Source organism: Ornithorhynchus anatinus, chromosome 2 (assembly GCF_004115215.2).
Source record: "Ornithorhynchus anatinus isolate Pmale09 chromosome 2, mOrnAna1.pri.v4, whole genome shotgun sequence".
Taxonomy (NCBI): Eukaryota; Metazoa; Chordata; class Mammalia; order Monotremata; family Ornithorhynchidae; genus Ornithorhynchus; species Ornithorhynchus anatinus.
In genome coordinates this window covers 6,846,153-6,866,915 of record NC_041729.1, presented here as the reverse complement: position 1 = coordinate 6,866,915, position 20,763 = coordinate 6,846,153, and the positions used below count along the sequence as shown (strand labels likewise).

The following is a 20,763-nucleotide window of genomic DNA, read 5'->3' as shown; positions in this document are numbered from 1 at the left end:
CACAGCAGACAAGTATTATTGTCCCATGTCCTCTGACTCCCAAGCCCGTGCTCCGTGGCTCTGGCCTGCCAGTTCCCCTTGCCCCGATGCCTCCGCGGGTCCGAGGCGGGACGTGGTGAAAGGCTGTGTTGATTGCAGGTTCGCAGTAACCAGATGCCGAACCTGAACAGCATGTACTCGTCGGAGCACAGCCTCCTGCTGGGAAAGGTGGGGCCCGACCTCCTGCCCCCGGACAAACACACCTTCGAGGTGCGAGCGGAGACCGACCCGAAGACCATCTACCGAGCCATCCAGCGGCTGCTCCTCGGCTATAAGGTGAGGCCCGCCTCCCCGGCGGCTTCCCGGGGGCCCCTCGGTCTCCTCCCCGGGAGCCTCGTGACCCACTGTCCTTCCTCCGCACTGTCAGGAGGAACGCCGGGGCCCCACCCTCATCGCGGTGCAGTCCAACTGGGAGCTGAAGAGGCTGGCCGGCGGCATGCCGGTCTTCGAGGAGTTCCCGCTGGTGCCCATCTGCGTGGCCGACGAGATCAACTACGGGGTCCTGGACTGGCAGCGCCACGGAGCCCGCCGCATGATCCGCCATTACCTCAACCTAGACACCTGCCTGTCCCAGGCCTTTGAGATGAGCAGGTGAGGGGCGGAGAGGGGACGCCACCTGGCCGTGCTTTGGGCCGAGCGGAGCCTCCCTGGAGATAGGCGGGGGTCTAGCGAGGCCCGAGTTGGACCCGATGAGGAGCCTTAGTGCTTAGCTGGCCTCTGCCCCGAGGAAACGGTGTGAAGGGTAGTCATAATATTAATTTTGGTACTCGTGAAGCTCTTACTATGAACCAAGCTCTTTTCTAAGCACTGGGATAGATACAAGTTAGTCAGGTTGGACACAGTCCCTATCCCCCGTAGGGCTCACACTTTTAATCCCCACTTTACAAATGAGGTAACTGAGGCCCAGAGAAGTGAAGTGGCCTGCCCAAGGTCATACAGCAGACATATAATAGTAATAATAATAATGATGGTATTTGTTAAGCGCTTACTGTGTGCCAAGCACTGTTCTAAGCACTGGGGTAGATACAAGGTAATCAGATTGTCCCACGTGGAGCTCAGAGTCTTAATCCCCATTTTGCAGATGAGGTAACTGAGGCACAGAGGAAATGAAGTGACTTGCCCAAGGTCACACAGCAGACAAATGGCAGAGACGGGATTAGAATCCACAACCTCTGACTCCCAAACCCGTGCTCTTTCCACTAAGCCACGCTGCTTCTCAATGTGGCTGAGCCAGGATTAGAACCCAGGTCCTAATGACTCCTAGGCCCGTTTTCTATCCACTAAGCCACGCTGCTTCTCTAAAAAAATTCATATCAGAAGCGGCATTCAAACCCGTGCCACTCGAGGACACTACGACCTTGAACGCAGGGCCTTAGGATGCTCTGCCAGGATCACTCTGCGACTGCCTCCTCTCTGCGACCTTTAACCTCCCTCCCCGAATAGGTACTTTCACATTCCCATTGGGAATCTCCCCGACGACATCTCCACCTTCGGCTCCGATCTGTTCTTCTCCCGCCACCTGCGGCGCCACAATCACCTGCTCTGGTTCTCGCCGACGTCCCGCCCCGACCTCGGGGGGAAGGAGGCAGATGACAACCGCCTCGTCATGGAGTTTGATGACAAAGCATCGGTGGAGATCAACAATTCCGGCTGCTACTCCACAGGTGGGGAGAGGGAGCCGAAGAGCAGCCTGCACCCTTGGGCCCCGAGGGACTTGCTGGGGGTGGGCGGCCGATCCAGGAGCGGAAGACAACTCGACGGTCACTCGGAGCGGCCGACGCTCCGGTTGGCCGCTGGACCCGGGTGTCCCGCTCTGTTCCAGCTGGGGAAAGTTCAGCGGGGGATTGTGGGTTCGGGGCCTCAGAGATGATTTTCTGCCCTTGAAATTGAAGCCCTGGGCCAGGAGCAGAAGGGATGTGCTATATTTCAATCAATCAATCAATCACTGATCTGTCCTCCCAGCCCCACAGCAGTTATATATCTGTAATTTATTAAGTATCTGTCTCCCCCTTTAGATTGTAAGTTCATTGTGTAAGTTCATTGTGTAAGTTCATTGTAAGTTCATTAGAGAAGCAGCGTGGCGCAGTGGAAAGAGCACGGGCTTTGGAGTCAGGGCTCATGAGTTCGAATCCCAGCTCTGCCACTTGTCAGCTGTGTGACTGTGGGCAAGTCACTTAACTTCTCTGTGCCTCAGTTCCCTCATCTGTAAAATGGGGATTAAGACTGTGAGCCCCACGTGGGACAACCTGATTCCCCTGTGTTTACCCCAGCGCTTAGAACAGTGCTCTGCACACAGTAAGCGCTTAACAAATACCAACATTATTATTATTATTATTATTGTGTGTAGGGAATGTGTCCATTTATTGTTATAGTGTACCCTCCCAAGTGCTTAGTACAGTGCTTTGCACACAGTAATTGCTCAATAATTACGATTGAATGAATAAATGACTATTGAGCCCTTACTGTGGCAGAGCTCTGTACTAAGCGCTTGAGAGAGTTCAGTGCGACAGAGTTGGTAGACATGATCCCTGACCTCCAGGAGCTTACAGTCTACAGGGGAGACAGACATGAAAATGAAAGATAGGGGAAGTAGTGGTAAGGATTTGGACATATGCCCTGTGGGCTGAATAATAATAATAATGGTGGTATTTGTTAAGCACTTACTATGTGTCAAGCACTGTTCTAAGCGCTGGGGTGGATACCAGGTAATCAGGGTGCCCCATGTGGGGCCCACAGTCATCCCCATTTTACAGATGAGGTAACTGAGGCCCAGAGAAGTGAAGTGACTTGCCCAAAGTCACACAGCAGATAAGTGGCGGGGCTGGGATTAGAACTCACGACCTCTGACTCCCAAGCCCGGGCTCTTTCCACTAAGCCACACTGCTTCTCTTAAGGTGGGGTGACAAGAGATTCAGATCCAAGTGCGTAGGGGATGCAGAGTGACTAGGGAGAACAAGAGATTAGTCAGGGTCGTAGTAAATCTGCCGGCTGAAGCCCGAGGCGTTGTGCCTCTTGGGTCCTTCCTTTGGCCATTTGGCTCTCCCCTCGGTTGAGCCAGTAGGCTGTGGAGACGTCCCCGTTCTGTGGTGCAGCTGAGGACCCTCCGGTGGTAACTGAGCTCCAAGTGGTCATGGGTGTAAAGCAGGGTGGTGTGTTTGCAGTGTGTTTGGAGCTGGATATCCAGAACCTGGCCGTCAACACCATCCTGCAGTCGCACCACGTTAACGACATGGAGGGAGCCTCCAGCGTGGGAATCAGCTTCGATGTGATCCAGCAGGCCTCTCTGGAGGACATGGTCACCGGGAACCAGGCGGCCGGCGGCCCGGCCAGCTACGACGAGACCGCCCTCTGCTCCAACACCTTCAGGTATTGGCTGGAGATCAGGAAGAACCCTCCGGCTCCTCCCCTCTACCCGGCGCCCTGTCGGTCAGTCAGCTGTATTTATCAAACACTTTATTGGGTGCAGAACGCTATATTCAGCGCTTTTTTCTCGACGGTATTTGTTAAAAGCTTATTGTGTGCCAGGCACTGTACTGAGCGCTGAGGTAGAGACGAGATAATCAGGTTGGACAGAGTCCGTGTCTCACCTGAGACTCACAGTCTTAATCCCCGTATTACAGACGAGGTCACTGAGGCACTGAGAAGTGCAGTGACTCACCCAAGGTCACAGAGCAGACAGGTGGAGGAGTCGGGATTAGAACCCAGGTCCTTCTGACTCCTAGGCCCGTGCTCTATCGACTAGACCGCGCTGCCTCTTTAGCAATCAATCAGTGGTATTTATTGTGCACTTACTGTGTGCAGAGCACTGTTCTAAGCACTTGGGAGAGTACAGTACAAGAGAGATGATAAACACAATCCCTGCCCATAACGAGTTTACAGTCTAGACAGAACCTCATCTCCAGTCAGCACGTTGTGGGCAGGGATCGTCTGTCTTTGTTGCTGAATTGTACTTTCCAAGCGCTTAGAACAGTGCTCTGCACACAGCGCTCAATAAATACGAGTGAATGAATCCCGACCTCCACGTTCCGGGTAGTCCATAGTTGTACTTCACCCAGCCCGACAAAGCGACAAACGGCTCCCTCCCTCCGGCTTTTGTATGCACGCAGAAGGTTCCAGGCGGGCTCTAATTTCTGGGCCCCTTCTGGATTCCTTGCCCTTCCGTGTCTGCCCGAGCTCGGTCCGAGGCTGGGCCCTCAGAAAATGTGGGCCGGTAGCCCTAACGAATCACGATCGTGGGCTGTGGAAGCTAATGGGGAGGTCTCTGCCCAACGCGGAGGAAATGTCTCTGGCCGTTTCGGGCAGGATTCTGAAGAGCATGGTGGTAGGCTGGGTGAAGGAGATCATGCAGTATCACAACGTCTACGCTGACAACCAGGTGATGCATTTCTACCGCTGGCTCCGGTCCCCGTCCTCCCTGCTCTACGACCCAGCCCTGCACCGCACGCTCCACAACATGATGAAGAAACTCTTCTTGCAGTGAGTCCCGCGGAAGCCCCTGGGGCCCCTCAGGTTGTGGGGAGAGCTGGGTTGGTGAGATTTGGCCTTGGCCCAGTTTGTACCTTCTGTAGCCACCATCCTATCAGTCGATCAGTCATATTTCTTGAGCGCTCACTATCGTGCAGAGCGCTAAGCGCTTGGGAGAGGACAATAAAACAGAGTTGGTAGACCTGTTCCTGACCACCACCAGCTTACAGACTAGAAAGGGAGACAATCTAAATAACTAGATGTGGGCATAAGTGATGTTGGGCTGAGGGAAGGGTGGAAAAAAGGAGCAAGTCCAAATGCACAGGACGACACAAGGGCGAGTCCTCTTGAAGACTCCCCCCTTATTCATTCGATCATATTTATTGAGCCCTTACTGTGTGCAGAGCACTGTACTAAGAGCTTGGAAGAATACAATATAACAGACACATTTTCTGCCCACAACACGCTTACAGTCAATCATCATCATCCATGGTATTTGTGAGTGCTTACTATGGGCAGAGCACTGTACTGAGTGCTTGGGAGAGTACAGTATAACAGAGTCAGTAGACCTCTTCCCTGCCCACAACCAGCTTTCAGCTTAGTGGGGGAAACAGACAATCTAAATAAATAAATTACAGATATGGACATAAAAATAATAATGGTATTTGTTAAGCACTATGTGCTTTGCACTGTTCTAAGGGCTGGGGGGATACAAGGTGATCAGATCGTCCCACGTGGGGCTCACAGTCTTCATCCCCATGAAGCCCAGAGAAATGAAGTGACTTGCCCTACGTCACACAGCTGACAAGTGGCGGAGCCGGGATTAGAACCCGTGACCTCTGACTCCCCAGCCCGGGCTCTTTCCACTGAGCCACACTGCTTCTCAAGTGCATAAATGCTGTTGGGGTGAGGGAGAGGTGGAAAAAAAGCAAGTCCAAGTGCAAGAATGACACAGGGCGAGTCCTGTTGAAGACTCTCCTCTTATAATCATCCAAAAAAGATATTTCTTTGAGCACTTACTATGTGTAGAGCACTCTACCAAGCACTTGGGAGTACAGTTCAACCAAGTTGGTTGAGACATTCCCTGTCCACAGTGAGCTTCCATTCTGGAGGTGGGGAGAGACATCAATATAAATAATTTAGAATATAAAAATTTTAGATCTCAGGATCTTGAAATAGCAGGTGGTAGTTGGAGGGTGGGAACTGTCCCCTCACAAACCTGTCCACAAGATGACGGGGAGCGTCCGGCCAAACTTAGCTGCCTGCCCAGCCAGCCTCTCCGGAACAGGAGGCTGATTCTTGGGTGGCCTGTCCTTTTCAGGCTTGTGGCCGAGTTCAAGCGCTTGGGCTCGTCAGTCATTTACGCCAACTTCAACCGCATAATCCTCTGCACCAAGAAGCGCCGAATCGAGGATGCCCTCGCCTACGTAGACTACATCACCAACAGGTACGTCCAGAGGTCTCAGGGATTGGAAATGTGCCGTGGCGGTGGTTGCGATGCATTCTGGACGTGAAATGGGGCAAGAAGCTGGCGGATCAGCTGTAGTGGAGGTCCTTCGAGGGCCTAGAAGTAGCAAGGGCATCTGCTAAGCGGAGTGCACTAGACTGAGCACTTGGGAGACAGACAACAGAATCCTGAGCAACGTTTCCTGCCCATGGGGAGCTTACACTCTTAACTGAGAAGAGAGAAATAAAGAAATCAACTCAATCAGTTATATTTATTATGTGCTTACTGTATGCATGTGACCGTATTGAACGCTTGGGAGAGAACCATATAACAGAGTTGGTAGACACGTTCCGTGCCTACAAGGAGCTTAGAGCGGGAAAAAGACATTAATATAAATCAGTTAAATTATAGGTAGGAATGTAAGTGCTGCAGGGCTGAGGGAGGGGTGAATAAACGATCCGAATCCCGGTGCAAGGGCGATGAAGAAAGGAGTGGGAGAAGAGGAAAGTAGGACTTAGTTGGGGAAGCCCTCTTGGAGAAGATGTGTTTTTTAACAAGGCTTCGAAGGTAGGGAGAGTGACAGAACTGGTCAGGTTTCTTCCCTTCTAAATCTCTCCCAGCCTGTCCTGTTGGGAGCTTTCCTGGGAATTAGGACTTCCTCCTCTCTCCTCTTCCCCAGCCCCTCAAGCCATCTGTTTCTAGTCACTGTCAGCTAAGAGAAATGGAAGGGGAGGGGCTTTCCCAAGTGCACAAACAGTGCTGGAGCAAAGAAAGGGGGCTGTTGGATTGTAAGTACCTGTTGGCAGGAATTGGTTCTCCTACCTACTTCGCTTGTAGCCTCCCAAGACCTTAATTTAGTGCTCTCTGCACTAGTAGAAAATACCCAGTCCATCAGTGGTATTTATTGAGTGCTTACTGTATGCAAAGCACCGTACTAAGTCCTTGGGAGAGTACAGTACAACAGAGTTGGGATACACCATACCTTGCCTAATCAGTATTACTGATTAATTGCTAGCAGATTAGCAGCTCCCCTCCATCTCCTATTCAGGTATTTGATTTCGGGAAATACCCCCGGGGAATAGTAGCCTTTCTTCACCTTGGTCCAGGGAGCAGAGTGGGGTACAATAGGAGATGGTTCTGTCTTACATGTTATTGAGAAAGCAAGCCTGTTCAGCCTCTGCTGCTTGAAGGCCCTTCGAAGAGCATTTTTTCAGCTGCCGAGCTTGGGAGGAAAAAGTGGGACAAAAAAGGGGGGCAGGGGAGAGCTGACTGGACTTGTCTGGGGTTTTTTTTTGTTTGGTTTTTTCTTTGTTGTCTTCTGGGGTAGATACAAGTTAATTAGGTTGGAAACAGTCCCTGTGCCACATGGGGCTCGCAGTCTAAGTAGAAGGGAGAATTGACGCACAGAGAATTGAACCGACTTGCCCAAGGTCACCCAGCAAGCATTTGGCAGAGCCGGGATTAGCATCCGGATCCTCTGACTCCTAGTCTCATGTTCTTTTCACTGAGCCACGTTGTTGGGAGACTGGAATTGTTCTTAAACGGAAAGACGCTCCTGCCCTTTTTGCTCAGGAGGACTGGCCCAGCCAGTCCCCCAGGCAGAGAGCTGGGTGATGGTTGGAAATACACTGACTCCTGAAACAGGGCTCAAGGTGACTTTAAGCCCCTAATAGGCAGGGATTGTGTCTACCAACTGTTGTAGTCTCACAAGCATTTAGTACAATGCTCTGTACGTGGTAAGCACTCAGTGAATACCATTGATTGATTGTTTGCTGTGGAAAGATGTGGTAAGTGCTTGTTTGGTTTCCCCTGTAGAGAAGGCTCAAAGACCTGAGTCCCCAAGGTCCCTCCTGGGTGGTAGAGCAGGGGGAGGGTGGAAGAAGCTGAAACAGCAACAACTTTGTGTGTTTGTGTGTCTCAGCAGCCACTGGGTGAAATGGGAGAAGTGTGGGTGGGGTGTGTGTGGGTGTGAGAGAAACCACTGGGTCAGATGGGAAAAGACTATGTGTTTTGTGTATCTCAGTAGCCACTGGATGAGATGAGAAAAATGTGTGTGTGTGTGTCTGTGTCAGTCACAGCAACCACTGGGTGAGCTGGGAGAAAATTCTGAAATTCAGGGCACATTTGAGCCTCTCAGGAATAATATCCTGCTCCTTTTCCCTGCCCAGTATCCACTCCAAAGAGATCTTCCACTCGCTGACAATTTCATTCTCCCGCTGCTGGGAATTCCTCCTCTGGATGGATCCATCCAACTACGGGGGGATCAAAGGGAAAGTGCCATCGAGTGTCCACTACGGGGAGGTAAGGAGAGGAGACTCCTGGGCGGGCAGCCAGGGGCTTGGGGGTGATTCCACTGTAATGATCTAACCTCTCATCTTCATGCCCTGTTTTCTCCCCTACTGCCCCTCCTGCACTTCCACGTGACCTAAGCTTTTGGATCCTCACTGCCTCCTCACTGGGACCACATCCCCAATAGCACCTCTTAACAAAAGCCATCATTAAAAGTTAAGTGCTTACTAGGTGTCAAACACTGTCCTAAGCACTAGGGTAGATACAAGATCATCAGGTTGGATACAGCCCCTGTCCCACATGGGGCTCACTGTCTCAATCCCTATTTTACAAATGATGTAACTGAGGCCCAGAGAAGTGAAGTGACTTGCCCAAGGTCACAAAGCAGATAAGCATTGGAGACAGGATTAAAACCCATGACCTTCTGACTCCCAGCCCCGTGTTCTTTCCACTATACCATGCTGCTTCTAACTATTATCACTATTCCTCCTTCTGCATATTTCTGTAAAACCCTTTTGCTTCCCTCCACGTGTAGTCTCTCATGCCTAGTTGTAAGCTGCTAGAGTGCAGGGATCATGTCTCTTTTTTTTCACGATATTTGTTAAGCATTTACTGTGTGCTTAGCTCTACTAAGTACTGGAGTAGGTACAAGACAATCAGATTGGGCACAGTCCCTGTCCCACATAGGGCTCACAGTCTTAATCCCCATTTTACAGATGAGAGAACTGAGGCACAGAGAAGTAAAGTACATGCCCAGTGTCACACCGCAGACAAGTGGCAGAGTCAGAATTAGAGCCCAGGTCCTCTGACTCCCAGGGCCGTGCTCTTTCCACTAGGCCATACCTCCTCTGCTCCTTATTCTACTGTACTCTTTCAAGCACTTAGTACAGTCCACTGCACAGAATAAGCCCCCTCAGTAAGGACTATCGATTGATTGATTCGAAAAGAAGTAGTTACCCTGTGGCCTCACAGTAATTCCCACGAAGTCTGAAAAGTGAGACAGCCTCTATTGATGCCTCTAATTTTCAGAGGGATACTAAGAAACGACAAAAGGCGGAAGAGGAGGAGGGGAGTGATGATGAGGAAGAAGAGGAGGAGGAGGAGGAAGTGGAAGGAGAACCTGACGTGGAGGACTTACTGGAAAACAACTGGAACATCGTGCAGTACCTGCCGCAGACAGCTTCCTGCCAGAGCTATTTCCTTATGATTGTCTCAGGTGAAGATTCAGCCCGGGTCCAGGCCCCCGTCACTCACCTCGCTTCCCAAACTCCCCCGCCACTCTCTTCCCAGGCTGTGGTGGTGGGAATGTCCATCCTGGGATGAGGAATTCACCAGCCTGTAGGGGATGGGGTTAGCCCCTGAGCGGCTAACCAAAAATCTTCTGACCAGGTTGGTGCTGAACCCCCAAAACCAAAGATAAATTTCGTTCCCTTCAACCGGAAGAAGCAGCAGGGTTGCAAGGGAGATAAGGCTAGATCTTAAATTTACAGCCATGTAGCACGTATCCTAGTCCATGCTGGGGTATGGAGTCCTATGCATGAGGAAGTCGTGCAACGTCCAGGGCTAGGCAGGGGGTTGGGAGTAGGTCTTGTCCATCTGGACTGTAAACTCTAGGTGGACAGGGAACGTACCTTACCAACTCTGTTGCATTGCAGTATTATTACTAATAATAATAATATGTGGTATTTAAGTGCTTACTATGTGCCCGACACTCTACTAAGCACTGGGGTAGATACTGTACTCTTCCAAGCTCTTAGTGCAATGCTCTGCACCCAGAAAGCACTCAGTAAATACCAATGATCATTGGTAGTGGCTCTGCAGAAGTTCAATATTGTGCAAGTGGTGTAAATGCTGGGACTTTTAGTCCCAAGGATGTGAGGATTGTCCATACTCTCAAGAGAATCTGGAGAAGAGTTGTATTATACTCCCCCAAGCATTTAGTACATTGCTCTGCACACAATAAGCATTCAATAAACTCCACTGATGGATTGAGAGCTGAGCACTGGAACCTTGCCCAGAGATAGACAAGCAACTAGGGTCCAAATGTTCCACACAATAAAGGGCCAAGTAGGGAATTTTTAGGCTAATTTTAGGCTCTGAATTTTACATGTCTATGGCAGGACCAGCCTGAGGCAGCACAAAGTCTGGGGCTGAAGTTCTCAGTGTGCAGCTCTCCCTTCCAATCCAGGGGAAGAGGGGTGGGGTTGATGATAATTGTGGTATTTGTTAAGCAATTATTATGTGCCAGGCACTGCTAAGCACTGTGGTGGATACAAGCAAATCGAGTTGGACGCAGTGGAGCTCACAGTCTCAATCCCCATTTTACAGATGAGGCATAGAGAAATCAAGTGACTTGCCCAAGGTCACCCAACAGACAAGTGGCAGAGCCAGGATTAGAACTAGGGACCTCTGGCTCCCCAGCCCATGTCTTATCCACAAGACCATGCTGCTTTCTATTCTTTTAGATGAGATTTCAGATTTCTTTCAGTTCCATTGACCGCCAGGAGCAAGCCTGGGAGGCATTTGTTCGGGGGCAAACTGGTACCCCCACCGAGCGAGCATCTCTGCTTCCCGTATCGGGAGAGAGCCAGGCCCCCAAAGCCCTCTGGCCAGGGTGTTTGCCCTCTCCCGGGGGCCGAACCGGTGATCAATCCTCCAAGGATCCCCAATTAGTACTCCTGCTCGCCTCACCCTTGGCCTCTCTCGTCCTGCAGCTTACGTGGTGGCCGTTTACCACAGCATGAAGGAGGAGCTGAAGCGAAACGCCCCTGGATGCACCCCCGTCAAGAGGAGGGCTAACAGCCAGGTCTCCCAGGAGTCCGAGGGAGGAACCGGGGCCATGCCTGGTAAGTGTCAAGCGCCATTCCTTCTCTGAAGGCGGGGCTGGAGTGGCTGCCCTCACCTCTCTTGGTGGCCGGCCCTCTATCTGGTGATATTATGTGCCCTTCCCCGCAGTGCAGCTGTGATCCTCCTCTCTGCTGGCCGCCCTTTTCCTTCACTTGAGGAATCACGGATTAGTCATCTTCTCCCTGCAGGCATGATCACCTTCTCTCAGGATTACGTCGCCAATGAGCTCAGCCAGAATTTTTTCACCATCACCCAGAAGATCCAGAAGAAAGTCAGCGGCTCTCGGAATTCCACGGAGCCCTCGGATATGTTCCCCCGCCTCCCCGGCTCCCACCTGCCGCTTAACAATCCAGCCCTGGAATTCATCAAATACGTCTGCAAGGTGAGATCAGATGCAGGGGGCGGCGCAGATCTACGCTTCCATGGGGGCCGAAGGGGAAAGACCCTCAAACCCTTCCATCGCCTCTTCCCATGGCGGGGGTTCTCCAGGAGAGACGATCTGAATCGGACGTTGAGGAAAGAGCCTTAAGCCCCCGGATGGCATGAAGCTGGGAAGGGTGGCCAGGATCTCTGAGGGAAAGGAATAGAATTCGAAAATTTGAGAGATGGTCAGAAATAATCAGAACTGAGCTCAGTAAACAAAAGGAAACAAAATTTCCTAAACAGGAAGCAAGTGTCTGTTTCAGAGAAGCTGAAAACAGACCGGTGGTCATATTGGGCCACACCTAGAAAGGAATTTCAACTTAATTATCCTGTATTTTATTGGATTAACTTTTGTTTTTTAGGGGGAGAGGGAGAAGCAGCATGGCATAGTGGAGAGAACACGGGCCTGGAAGTCAGAAGGTCATAGGTTCTAATCCTGACTCTGCCACTTGTCTGCTGTGAGGCTTTGGGCCTTCACTTCTCTGTGCCTCAGTTACTTCATCTGTAAAATGGAGATTGAGATTGTGAGCCCTATGTGGGACAGGGACAGTGTCCAACCCGATTTACCTGTATCCACTCCAGTGCTTAGTTCAGTGCCTGGCACATAATAAGCACTTAACAAGTACCACAATGATTATTATTGTTGTTGTTTTTGTTTTTTATGGCATTTGTAAAGTGCTTACTATGTGTCAATTACCATCCTGAGTGCTGGAGTAGTTACAGGTTTATCAGCTGGGACACAGTCCTTGTCCTGCATGGGGCTCAAAATCTAAATTGGAGGGAGGAGGATTTAATCTCCATTGAACAGAGGAGGTAACTGAGGCACAGAAAAGTGAAGTGATGTGCCCAAGATCACCTAGCAAACATTATGTAGATCTGGGATTAGAATCAAGGTCCTCTGACTCCCAGGCCCCTGCTCTTTCCATTAGGCCACGCTGCTTCTTTGGTTGCAGCCATATGTTAGTGTTGGTCTCTGTTGAATGTTTACGATTTATCTGCTTGTCTTTCCCGTTGCCCAAGGGCAGGGATCATGTCTTGTACTTGTACAGGCTCTTTACATATGACATCATCCTAATCTAGCCTGTGTTCATCCCTGGCGGGTATTAGCGTATAGCTCCAGAAATCTGTGCCTTGTGAAGGTTTCAGAGCAGCAAGTCAGGAGCCTCTCGAAGTCTGAGCGAGCTTTGCTTTGGGGACAATCGATCGATCATTGGTATTTACTGAGCACTTCGTCTGTGCAGAGCACTGTCCTATGTGTTTGGGCGTGTCCGACAACAGAGTCATTTGACACGTTCTTCGCCGCCCCCCAACCCTCCCACCTCCGCTGCAGGTACTTTCTCTAGACACCAACATCACCAACCAGGTGAACAAGCTGAATCGGGATCTGCTGCGCCTCGTCGATGTGGGAGAATTCTCAGAGGAGGCCCAGTTTCGGGACCCCTGCCGCTCCTACGTGCTCCCTGAAGTCATCTGCCGCAGCTGTAACTTCTGCCGGGACCTGGACCTCTGCAAAGACCCATCCGTCTCCCAGGTGGGGCCCCCAAAACGCCGGTCTTCCCGAGATCTCAGATGGAGGGGCAAAGGGCAGGAACCGAGGCTGAGGCTCCTGACACTGTCTCACATCTGAGAGAGAGACGCACGCATGCACACACACGCCCCCGCCCCTTATCCCCCAGAGCCTAGCACCTCTCCTCTCACCCCCCTCCCACCTCCATCCCACTCTACTCTTCCCCCACCATCCCCTTTTTGCAATTGTTGGGTCTCTTTCCTGTAAGTGTTCTCTTGCTGTGCTCTTTGAATTGTTTTTCTGACACTGACCTTCAGAAGTCATCATATTAGTCATATTTATTAACCGCTTACTGAGCGCAAAGCAGTGTACTCAGACCTGGGAAAGAATATGTGGGTGGGAATTAGACATGGTCCCCAACCCCCGGGGAGCTCACAGTCTAAGAATAAATAATAATAATAATTGTATTTGTGAAGTGCTTACTATGTGCCAGGTGCTGTATGAAACACTGGGATGGATATAAGCAAATTGGGTTGGACTCACTTCCAGTCCCCCATGGGGTTCACAGTCTCAATCCCCATTATGCTGGTGAAGTAACTGAGGCACAGAGAAATGAAGTGACTTGCCCAGGAAAATAGCAGACAAGTGGCAGAGCTGGGATTAGAATCCAGATCCTTCTGACTCTCAGGCCCTTGCTCTTTCCACTAGGCCATGCTGCTTCTAATAAAGGAGGGAGAGGGGGCTGTAACAGAGTCATAAAAAGAGATGAAGCAAAAATAAACTGGGAAGGCCAAGAAATGTTAAAAACAAAAGCAAACGTCTGGGTATTATGGCTAGAAGATTGGAATTTAGGGCTCCTCATGGCCCAGAGTCCAACAGTCACAGGTGCAGTAACAGCTACAATCATAGCAGCCGCCACGATGTTTTCTATTTTGTGAAGTCATCGCGGCACCCCTGCTTGTCTCCTTCCCTGCCACAGCGTTGCAAGGAAAGATTGGAAAAGGAGGTCAGGGAGACAAGCAGGGGTCTAGGGTGGGTTTCTAGGAAAACAGCACAGCGGTCCAGTGGGTCAGAGGTCTAGAATGTAAGCTCCTTGTGGACAGGGAACCTGTCTACCAAGTCTATTCTATTGTATTCCCACAAGCGCTTAGTACAGTGCTCTGCACACAGTAAGCACTCAGTAAATACCATGGATGATCAGAACAACTCTGCGGTAGCTCAGTGCTGTGGAAGCGACACGTAGAAGGACTTGTAATCCCTGATTGAGATCGAGACAGCGGCTAGTTGAGCTCAATCCGCGCCCACGCGGCGTGTTAAGCAGCGGGTGGCGGACTGAGGCCGGCTTCTTCCTGGAGGCCGAGGCGATCAGAACCTGGGTCCAGGGAGGCAGCGGTCATCCTTCGATGTCTCCCCCTCCCCAGGATGGGTCGGTCCTGCCCCAGTGGCTGTGCTCCAACTGCCAAGCCGCCTACGACACGGACCACATTGAGATGGCGCTCGTGGAAGTCCTGCAGAAGAAGCTGATGGCCTTCAGCCTGCAAGACCTGGTGAGCTCAGCACCCCCGACTACGTGGCGGGGGGGAGGGTCGGGAGGTCTTCGGTACCCGAGCTGCTCCCACAGACACCATTTCCTACCCTGCCCCAGTTATCGGGGTCCCTTCGGTGGATGAGCCCTTCTTGGGGAGCTTAAGTTTTTGGTCTGTGGCTCCAGAGGTGTGTTGACTCTAGGCCATGACTTCTGATCTCCAGGAAGGTCACGTGGGGGCCAGTTGTTCCCGGAGTTAGATTGTCCGCCCCCTCCCCCTGAGCAAGATGGAGCCCCATTCACTTCTCCCATGTGTTTCAGGTTTGCCTCAAGTGCAAAGGCGTGAAGGAAGCTAACATGCCCATCTACTGTAGCTGTGCTGGGGACTTTTCCCTCACCATCCCCACCAAGGTCGGTGCTGTTCCTCTCTCTCCTCCCAACCCTCTCCTCTCCTCCTCACCCCCCGGCTTTGAGGCCCTTCGGCTCCCCAAAGGAGCAGCTTTTCCCAAGGAGTTGAACCTTTCGCATCCTTCTCCTCCTACCCCCACTCCCTTGGAGAACTCATTCACTCCCATTGCTTCGACTACCATCTCTATGTGACTGATTCCCCAATCTACACCTCCAGCCCTTATCTCTCTTCTCCTCTTCAGTCTTCTGTATTTTTTGTGGTTTTTGTTAAGCGCTTACTGTGTGTCATGCACTGTTCTAAGCGCTGGGGTAGGTTCAGGTTTACCGGGTTGGAGACCGTCCCTATCCCACACAGGGCTCACCGTGTGAGGGGGATTTAATCCCTATTTTACAATTGAGGAAACTGAGGCACAGAAAAGTTAAGTGACCTGCCCAAGGTCATGCAACAAGCAACTGGCAGAGCCAGGATTAGAACCCAGGTCCTCTGACTCCCAGCCCATGCTCTTTCCACTAGGTCACACTACTTCCCCTGGATGTTCTGCCAACACTCAAACTAAATATGTCCAAAACAGAACTCCTCAGAATTCCAGAATCCCATATTCCTCATATTTGAGAAGCAGCATGGTGTAGTGGATAGGCCACAGGCTTAGGAGTCAGAAGGTCAAGGTTCTGCCACTTGTCTACTGTGTGACCATGAGCAAATCACTTCACTTCTCTGTGCCTCAGTTACCTCACCCCTAAAATGGGGATTGAGCCCCACATGGGACAGGGACTGTGTCCAATTCGATTTGCCTGTATCCACCACAGCGCTTAGTACAGTCCCTGGTACAAAGTAAGCGCTTAAATACCATCATCATCATTTCCACCAAAACCTGGTCCTCCCCTTTACTTTCCCATCACTGTAGAGAATGCCACTCTATCTCGCAGCCCATAACTTTGGCGTGGTCCTCAACTCATCTGTCTCACGTATGTAAATTCATTTTTGGATGGGAACTTCTCTGTCAACTCTGTGGTATTGTACTTTCCTCAGCATTTAGTACAGTGCTCTGCAGAGTAAGCCCTCGATAAATACCACTGATTGACTGATACAACCCGCATATTGTATCTGTCACCAAATCCTGTCAGTTCTACCTTTACAATAATACTAAAATCGGCCCTTTCCTCTCCATCCAAACTGCTACTGTGCTGATCCAGTCGGTTATTCTATCCCACCTTGACTCTCGCGTCAGCCTCCTCTTTCACCTTCCCTTCTCCTGTCTCTCCCCACTCCCATCCATACGTCACTCTGCTGCCCAAATCATTTTTCTTAAAAAAAACTATTCAGTCCATGTCTCCCCACTCCTCGAGAATCTCCAGCAGTTGCCCATCCACGTCCACAGCAAGCAGAAATCCTTACCATTGGCTTTAAAGCGCTTGATCAGCTTGGCCCCTCCTGTCTTACCCCACTGATCTCCTACTTTGCTCCTGTAGTACCAGCTTGGTTGTTGCGCCCCGATCTCACTATCGAGTGTTTTCCATATCTTCCCTCTGGCCTGGGACTCCCTCCCGCTCCATATATGCCAGACCACTACTCTTCCCTACCTTCAAAGCCTTGTTAAGGTCCAGTCTCCTCCAAGATGTCTTCCTCAACTAACCCCTTTTTTCCCCCCAGCTTTCTCTCCCGTCTGCATCATTTATGCATTTGGATCTGATCTGATATTCGCCCCACCCTTAGCCCCACGGCACTTATAGATATCTATAAATTATTTATATTAAATGCCTGTCTCTCCTTCTAAACTGTAAGCTCATTGTGAGCAGAGAACTTGTATTGTTGTATCTGTTGTATTGCACTCTCCCAAGTGCTCAGTACAGTGCTCTGCACCCAGTAAATACATTGATTGATACTTGTAGAACTGGCGTGGCTCAGAGTCAACACCCCAGGCCTGGAAGTCAGAGGACTTTGGTTCTAATCTCTGCCACTTGCCTGCTGTATGACCTTGGATGAGTCACTTCACATCTCTCTGCCTCAGTTTCCTCATCTGCATTATGAGGGTGAAATAAATACCTGTTCTTATTCCCACTTAGACCGTGAGCTCCGTGGGGGATCGGGCTTGCCGCTGACCTGATGTTGCATCTGCCCTAGCACTTAGTACAGCTGAGATTAGAACCCACATCCTCTGACTCCCAAGCCCATGCTTTTTCCACTAAGTCACACTGCTTCTCAAGTGTTAAATCCCCGTTTTACAGATGAGGGAACTGAGACCCAGAGAAGTGAAGTGACTTGCCCAGGGTCAGACAGCAAAGTGACGGAGCTAGGATTAGAATCCAGGTCCTCTGATTTCCAGGCCTGTGTTGTTTCCACTAGGCCACATGGCTAATTATTATTATTACTAATATTGTTGCTGCTGCTGTCGTTTCCACTACTGGCCTTCTCTGACCCCCTAGTCCTCCTTCCGACTCCCTCTCCCTGCGATGACAGCCCCGCTCTCCCTTGACCGCTGACTTTTCTCCCTCAGGCCTTTGTGGAGCAGATAACTATCTTCAGGAATATCGCCCAGCACTACGCCATGTCGTACCTGCTGGAGACCATCGAGTGGCTGCTGCAGATGAACCCCCGCCTCCCCCGGTAGGGCAGGGCCCCAGCGGCTTCCGGCCCTTACCGACCGGAGCAGGATCCGCCAGCCCCTTGAAGGCCGCCGCTGGGCTCTGTGGACCTCGTGGTGCCGGGCGGGGCCGGGGAGTCTGGGCTCTCCCGGGACAGCGCTGCCCTCTCCAAAGGAACGGCCCAAACCCAGCTGCAGTCACTGCCCGAAGGGACCTCCGTCGGTAACTCGGGTTGGGGCTTCATATTGGAGCCGGAGAGGATCGAGAGACCCGAGAATGCCAAAGCCCTCTGAGAGCCCCGGGTGGCCAGTTGGTGGCCACCTGACCAGGTTGCCAGGGGGAGGGAGGGGTGGTTCCTGCTAGAATAGGTGCACGTGGAAGAAGCGTGGTGGCTCTCTCTCCCACCCACTGAACCCGCCCCAAACGTGGGGCCGTGACAGTCTCGGCCCCAGAGAGGCTGTGCTGTTTTCCCCTAAAGCGAGATCATGTCCAGGGACGTGGTAAAGCATTGACCTCGCTGGGGTTTTTAACCTTGGGAATAAACCTGGTTATGCCGCAGCAGTTGCTAAATCTCCGAAGCAGCAGGGGGAGCTTCTGACCTTCCTCTCTTGGAGAATCTGCCTGTCCCTAATGAGATTTCTCCACCACCATCCCTCCTTCCTTTCCCTGCTTCTGGACCGGTTGACCGCCAGGCTGGGAGGAAGGAGGGAGAAGGCTGTGAGGAAAGTCTCAAAGGAGCAGGGAGTGGTAGGATCCATGAGCAAGGATGGGGCTAGGGGTGGGGTGAGGGAGCGAAAGAGAGTTCCCAAGTGTAGAGATGATGGTTCTTTCTAAGCAAGAGCTCTACTTCCTCACCAGGACTTTACTTCCCCCGTCTGTCCTGGTAGATTGGAGCACCTGGGAAGGGAGTGATATCTCGAGGAGACTTGCGGGCGAGGGACCTGGGCATAGGTGCTGAAATAACCCAGGTGTCCTTGTGGCTCCAGCGGGGGGATAGTGCAGGTAGATAATAATAATGATGGTATTTGCGAAGTGCTTACTATGTGCCGAGCACTGTTGTAAGCCCTGGGGGAGATAGGTTATCAGGTTGTCCCAGGTGAGGCTCACTGTCTTAATCCTCATTTTACAGATGAAGTAACTGAGGCAGAGAGAAGTGAAGTGACTTGCCCAAAGTCACACAGCTGACAAGTGGCGGAGCCAGGATTAGAACCCATCACCTCTAATACCGTAGCCACGCTCTTCCCACTAAGCCACGCTGCTACATCTGGCCAAGGGCAGGTGGGGAGTTTGAGTTTGAAGGACTCATTCCTTTTGGTGGGGAGTGAGGAAGGGGGCGACCAGCCCGCAGTCCCTCTGAGGGTCAGTCTTCATGAGGGTGGGGGTGGCAGGGAGGGGTTGGGGGGAACCGCTGCCACCCCAGACCTGGCAACTCCAGAATAGTAGATCCAAAGCTTCCAGGGCAGTGGGATTGAGTTTGGTTGCAGGGAAAGGCAGTTCTATCATTTCTTTCAATAGTATTTATCGAGCGCTTACTATGTGCAGAGCGCTGTACTCAGTGCTTGGAATGTACAGTTCGGCAACAGATAGAGACAATCCCTGCCCAACGACGGGCTCACCATCCTGGGTTTGGGAAGCAAGGCCCTGGAAACCCTGGGTTCCTGCCCCCTTATGAGAGAAAAGGAGGGAACAGGGTAGCCAATCCTGGGGGCCCCAAAGATAGTGGCTTGATTCTTGTTTTAAAAAACAAGCAATAGCATTTTCACTCTCTGAAGGGCAGCTTGGGCCATTAATGTTACTTATGGTATTTGTTAAACGTTTACTGTGTGCCAAGCACTGTTCTATGCACTGGGGTAGATACAAGATAATCAGGTTGTCCCTCATGGGGCTCACAGTCTTAATCCCCATTTTATAGATGAGGTAACTGAGGCACAGAGAAGTTAAGCAGCTTGTCACACAGTGACAAGTGGCAGAGCCAGGATCAGAACCCATGAACTCTGACTCCCAAGCCCGAGTTCTTCCCACTAAGCCATGCCAGGTGTCCCCTGGAAGCTCACTAGTGAAGATAGGAATCTCCGCTTTATTGGGGGGTTGGGTCTGTGGGCCTGGGCAGCCCTGACAGACAGGGCCCCTGGGCTTGTCAGAGCAACTGAGGCCGTGGGATGCAGCTGGAAGGGTCCAACTCTTGGACCCGAGATGACTTAACTCTGCCCTAGGCCCACTGGAAGTCTGCCACGGCCCTCAGGAGGAACTGAAGCAGCCTTGAACCCACAGTGAGTTCGGTAGTTGTTCTCTTCACTGGAATCAGGGGACGGCGGAAGCCCAGGGGCAGGAAAATCCCCCACCAGGGAAGTTTCTCCTCGACGGTGCCAGGAAGCAGCCTTATGGCATCTCTGGTTAGACTGAGGCGGCACCAGTCCCGGCCCCGCCTCGGTGCCGCCGGAAACCCGAGCCCCACCTCAGGTGATGGAAACTGGAAGCCGCCTGGATGGAGGAGGTGGCTTTCGAGAGCGATGGCCAAACTGAATTAAGGACTGGAATTGGGGTGGGTGTCGAGAAATGGAAACGGGACTGGCCTGAAGGTCCAGCAGGAGATAGATGGGATGGGTTGTTTCAGTGGGAACAGTGACGTTCACACGATCCTTCCTATTTGATTATCAGTGCTCCTATTACAACCTCGATTGGGTCTGTGCTCTCCCGGGTGGCCAGGCAGAGAGAGGGATGGGAGGAGGGAGCCGACTGGACATCCCCCGCTCCCCCACCCAATCCCTTGTAATAGGTCGTCAACCTGATAGTCTGTTGTGCCTTCCTGACCCCTCTGGCCCATTACAGGCTCGTGCTCCATCTTGAGAGGCACCCTTGGGTGATGGGACCCAGCCCCCAAGTTAGTCAGCCGATCTCGGGCTGTGGAGAGCTGAAATTAGAGAAGTCACAGCAACAGTTCCCTCCTGAACTTCAGCTTCCTGAGTGGCTGCCAGACTGCCAGCTTGAAAAGCCAGTTCCTCGGGTCCCCAGCATCCGAGCAACCAGGGCGGCCCCGACCCTGAAAATCACCGGAGCCAAGGCCGGTGAGTGGGAGTGCAGGGAGGAGAAACGATGAGGGCCAGGCCGGGGCAGAGTCAGCCCTTACTGAAGGACACTCAGCTCCCCCGACCTCAGCCATGGGAAGCAGCAGTTCAGCCTGAAGAATATGGATAATGTGGTATTTTTTAAGTGCATATTATGTGTCAAGCC

General features: G+C 51.7%; 1 protein-coding gene across 1 annotated transcript in view; it reads left to right on the top strand.

The window, feature by feature from the left end:
- Positions 1-18,093, top strand: part of POLE (DNA polymerase epsilon, catalytic subunit) — a 63,122-nt gene extending 45,029 nt beyond the window's left edge. Inside the window, exons 36-49 of the mRNA XM_029058394.2 lie at positions 139-315; positions 407-630; positions 1,483-1,703; positions 3,201-3,405; positions 4,342-4,515; positions 5,825-5,950; positions 8,119-8,251; positions 9,269-9,455; positions 10,954-11,085; positions 11,275-11,468; positions 12,840-13,040; positions 14,438-14,563; positions 14,863-14,952; positions 17,445-18,093. Of these exons, the coding sequence (XP_028914227.1) occupies positions 139-315; positions 407-630; positions 1,483-1,703; positions 3,201-3,405; positions 4,342-4,515; positions 5,825-5,950; positions 8,119-8,251; positions 9,269-9,455; positions 10,954-11,085; positions 11,275-11,468; positions 12,840-13,040; positions 14,438-14,563; positions 14,863-14,952; positions 17,445-17,558 (2,304 nt within the window). The 3' untranslated portion in view covers positions 17,559-18,093. The remainder of the gene's footprint in view (positions 1-138; positions 316-406; positions 631-1,482; positions 1,704-3,200; positions 3,406-4,341; positions 4,516-5,824; positions 5,951-8,118; positions 8,252-9,268; positions 9,456-10,953; positions 11,086-11,274; positions 11,469-12,839; positions 13,041-14,437; positions 14,564-14,862; positions 14,953-17,444) is intronic.
- The last annotated feature ends 2,670 nt before the right edge of the window (positions 18,094-20,763 follow it).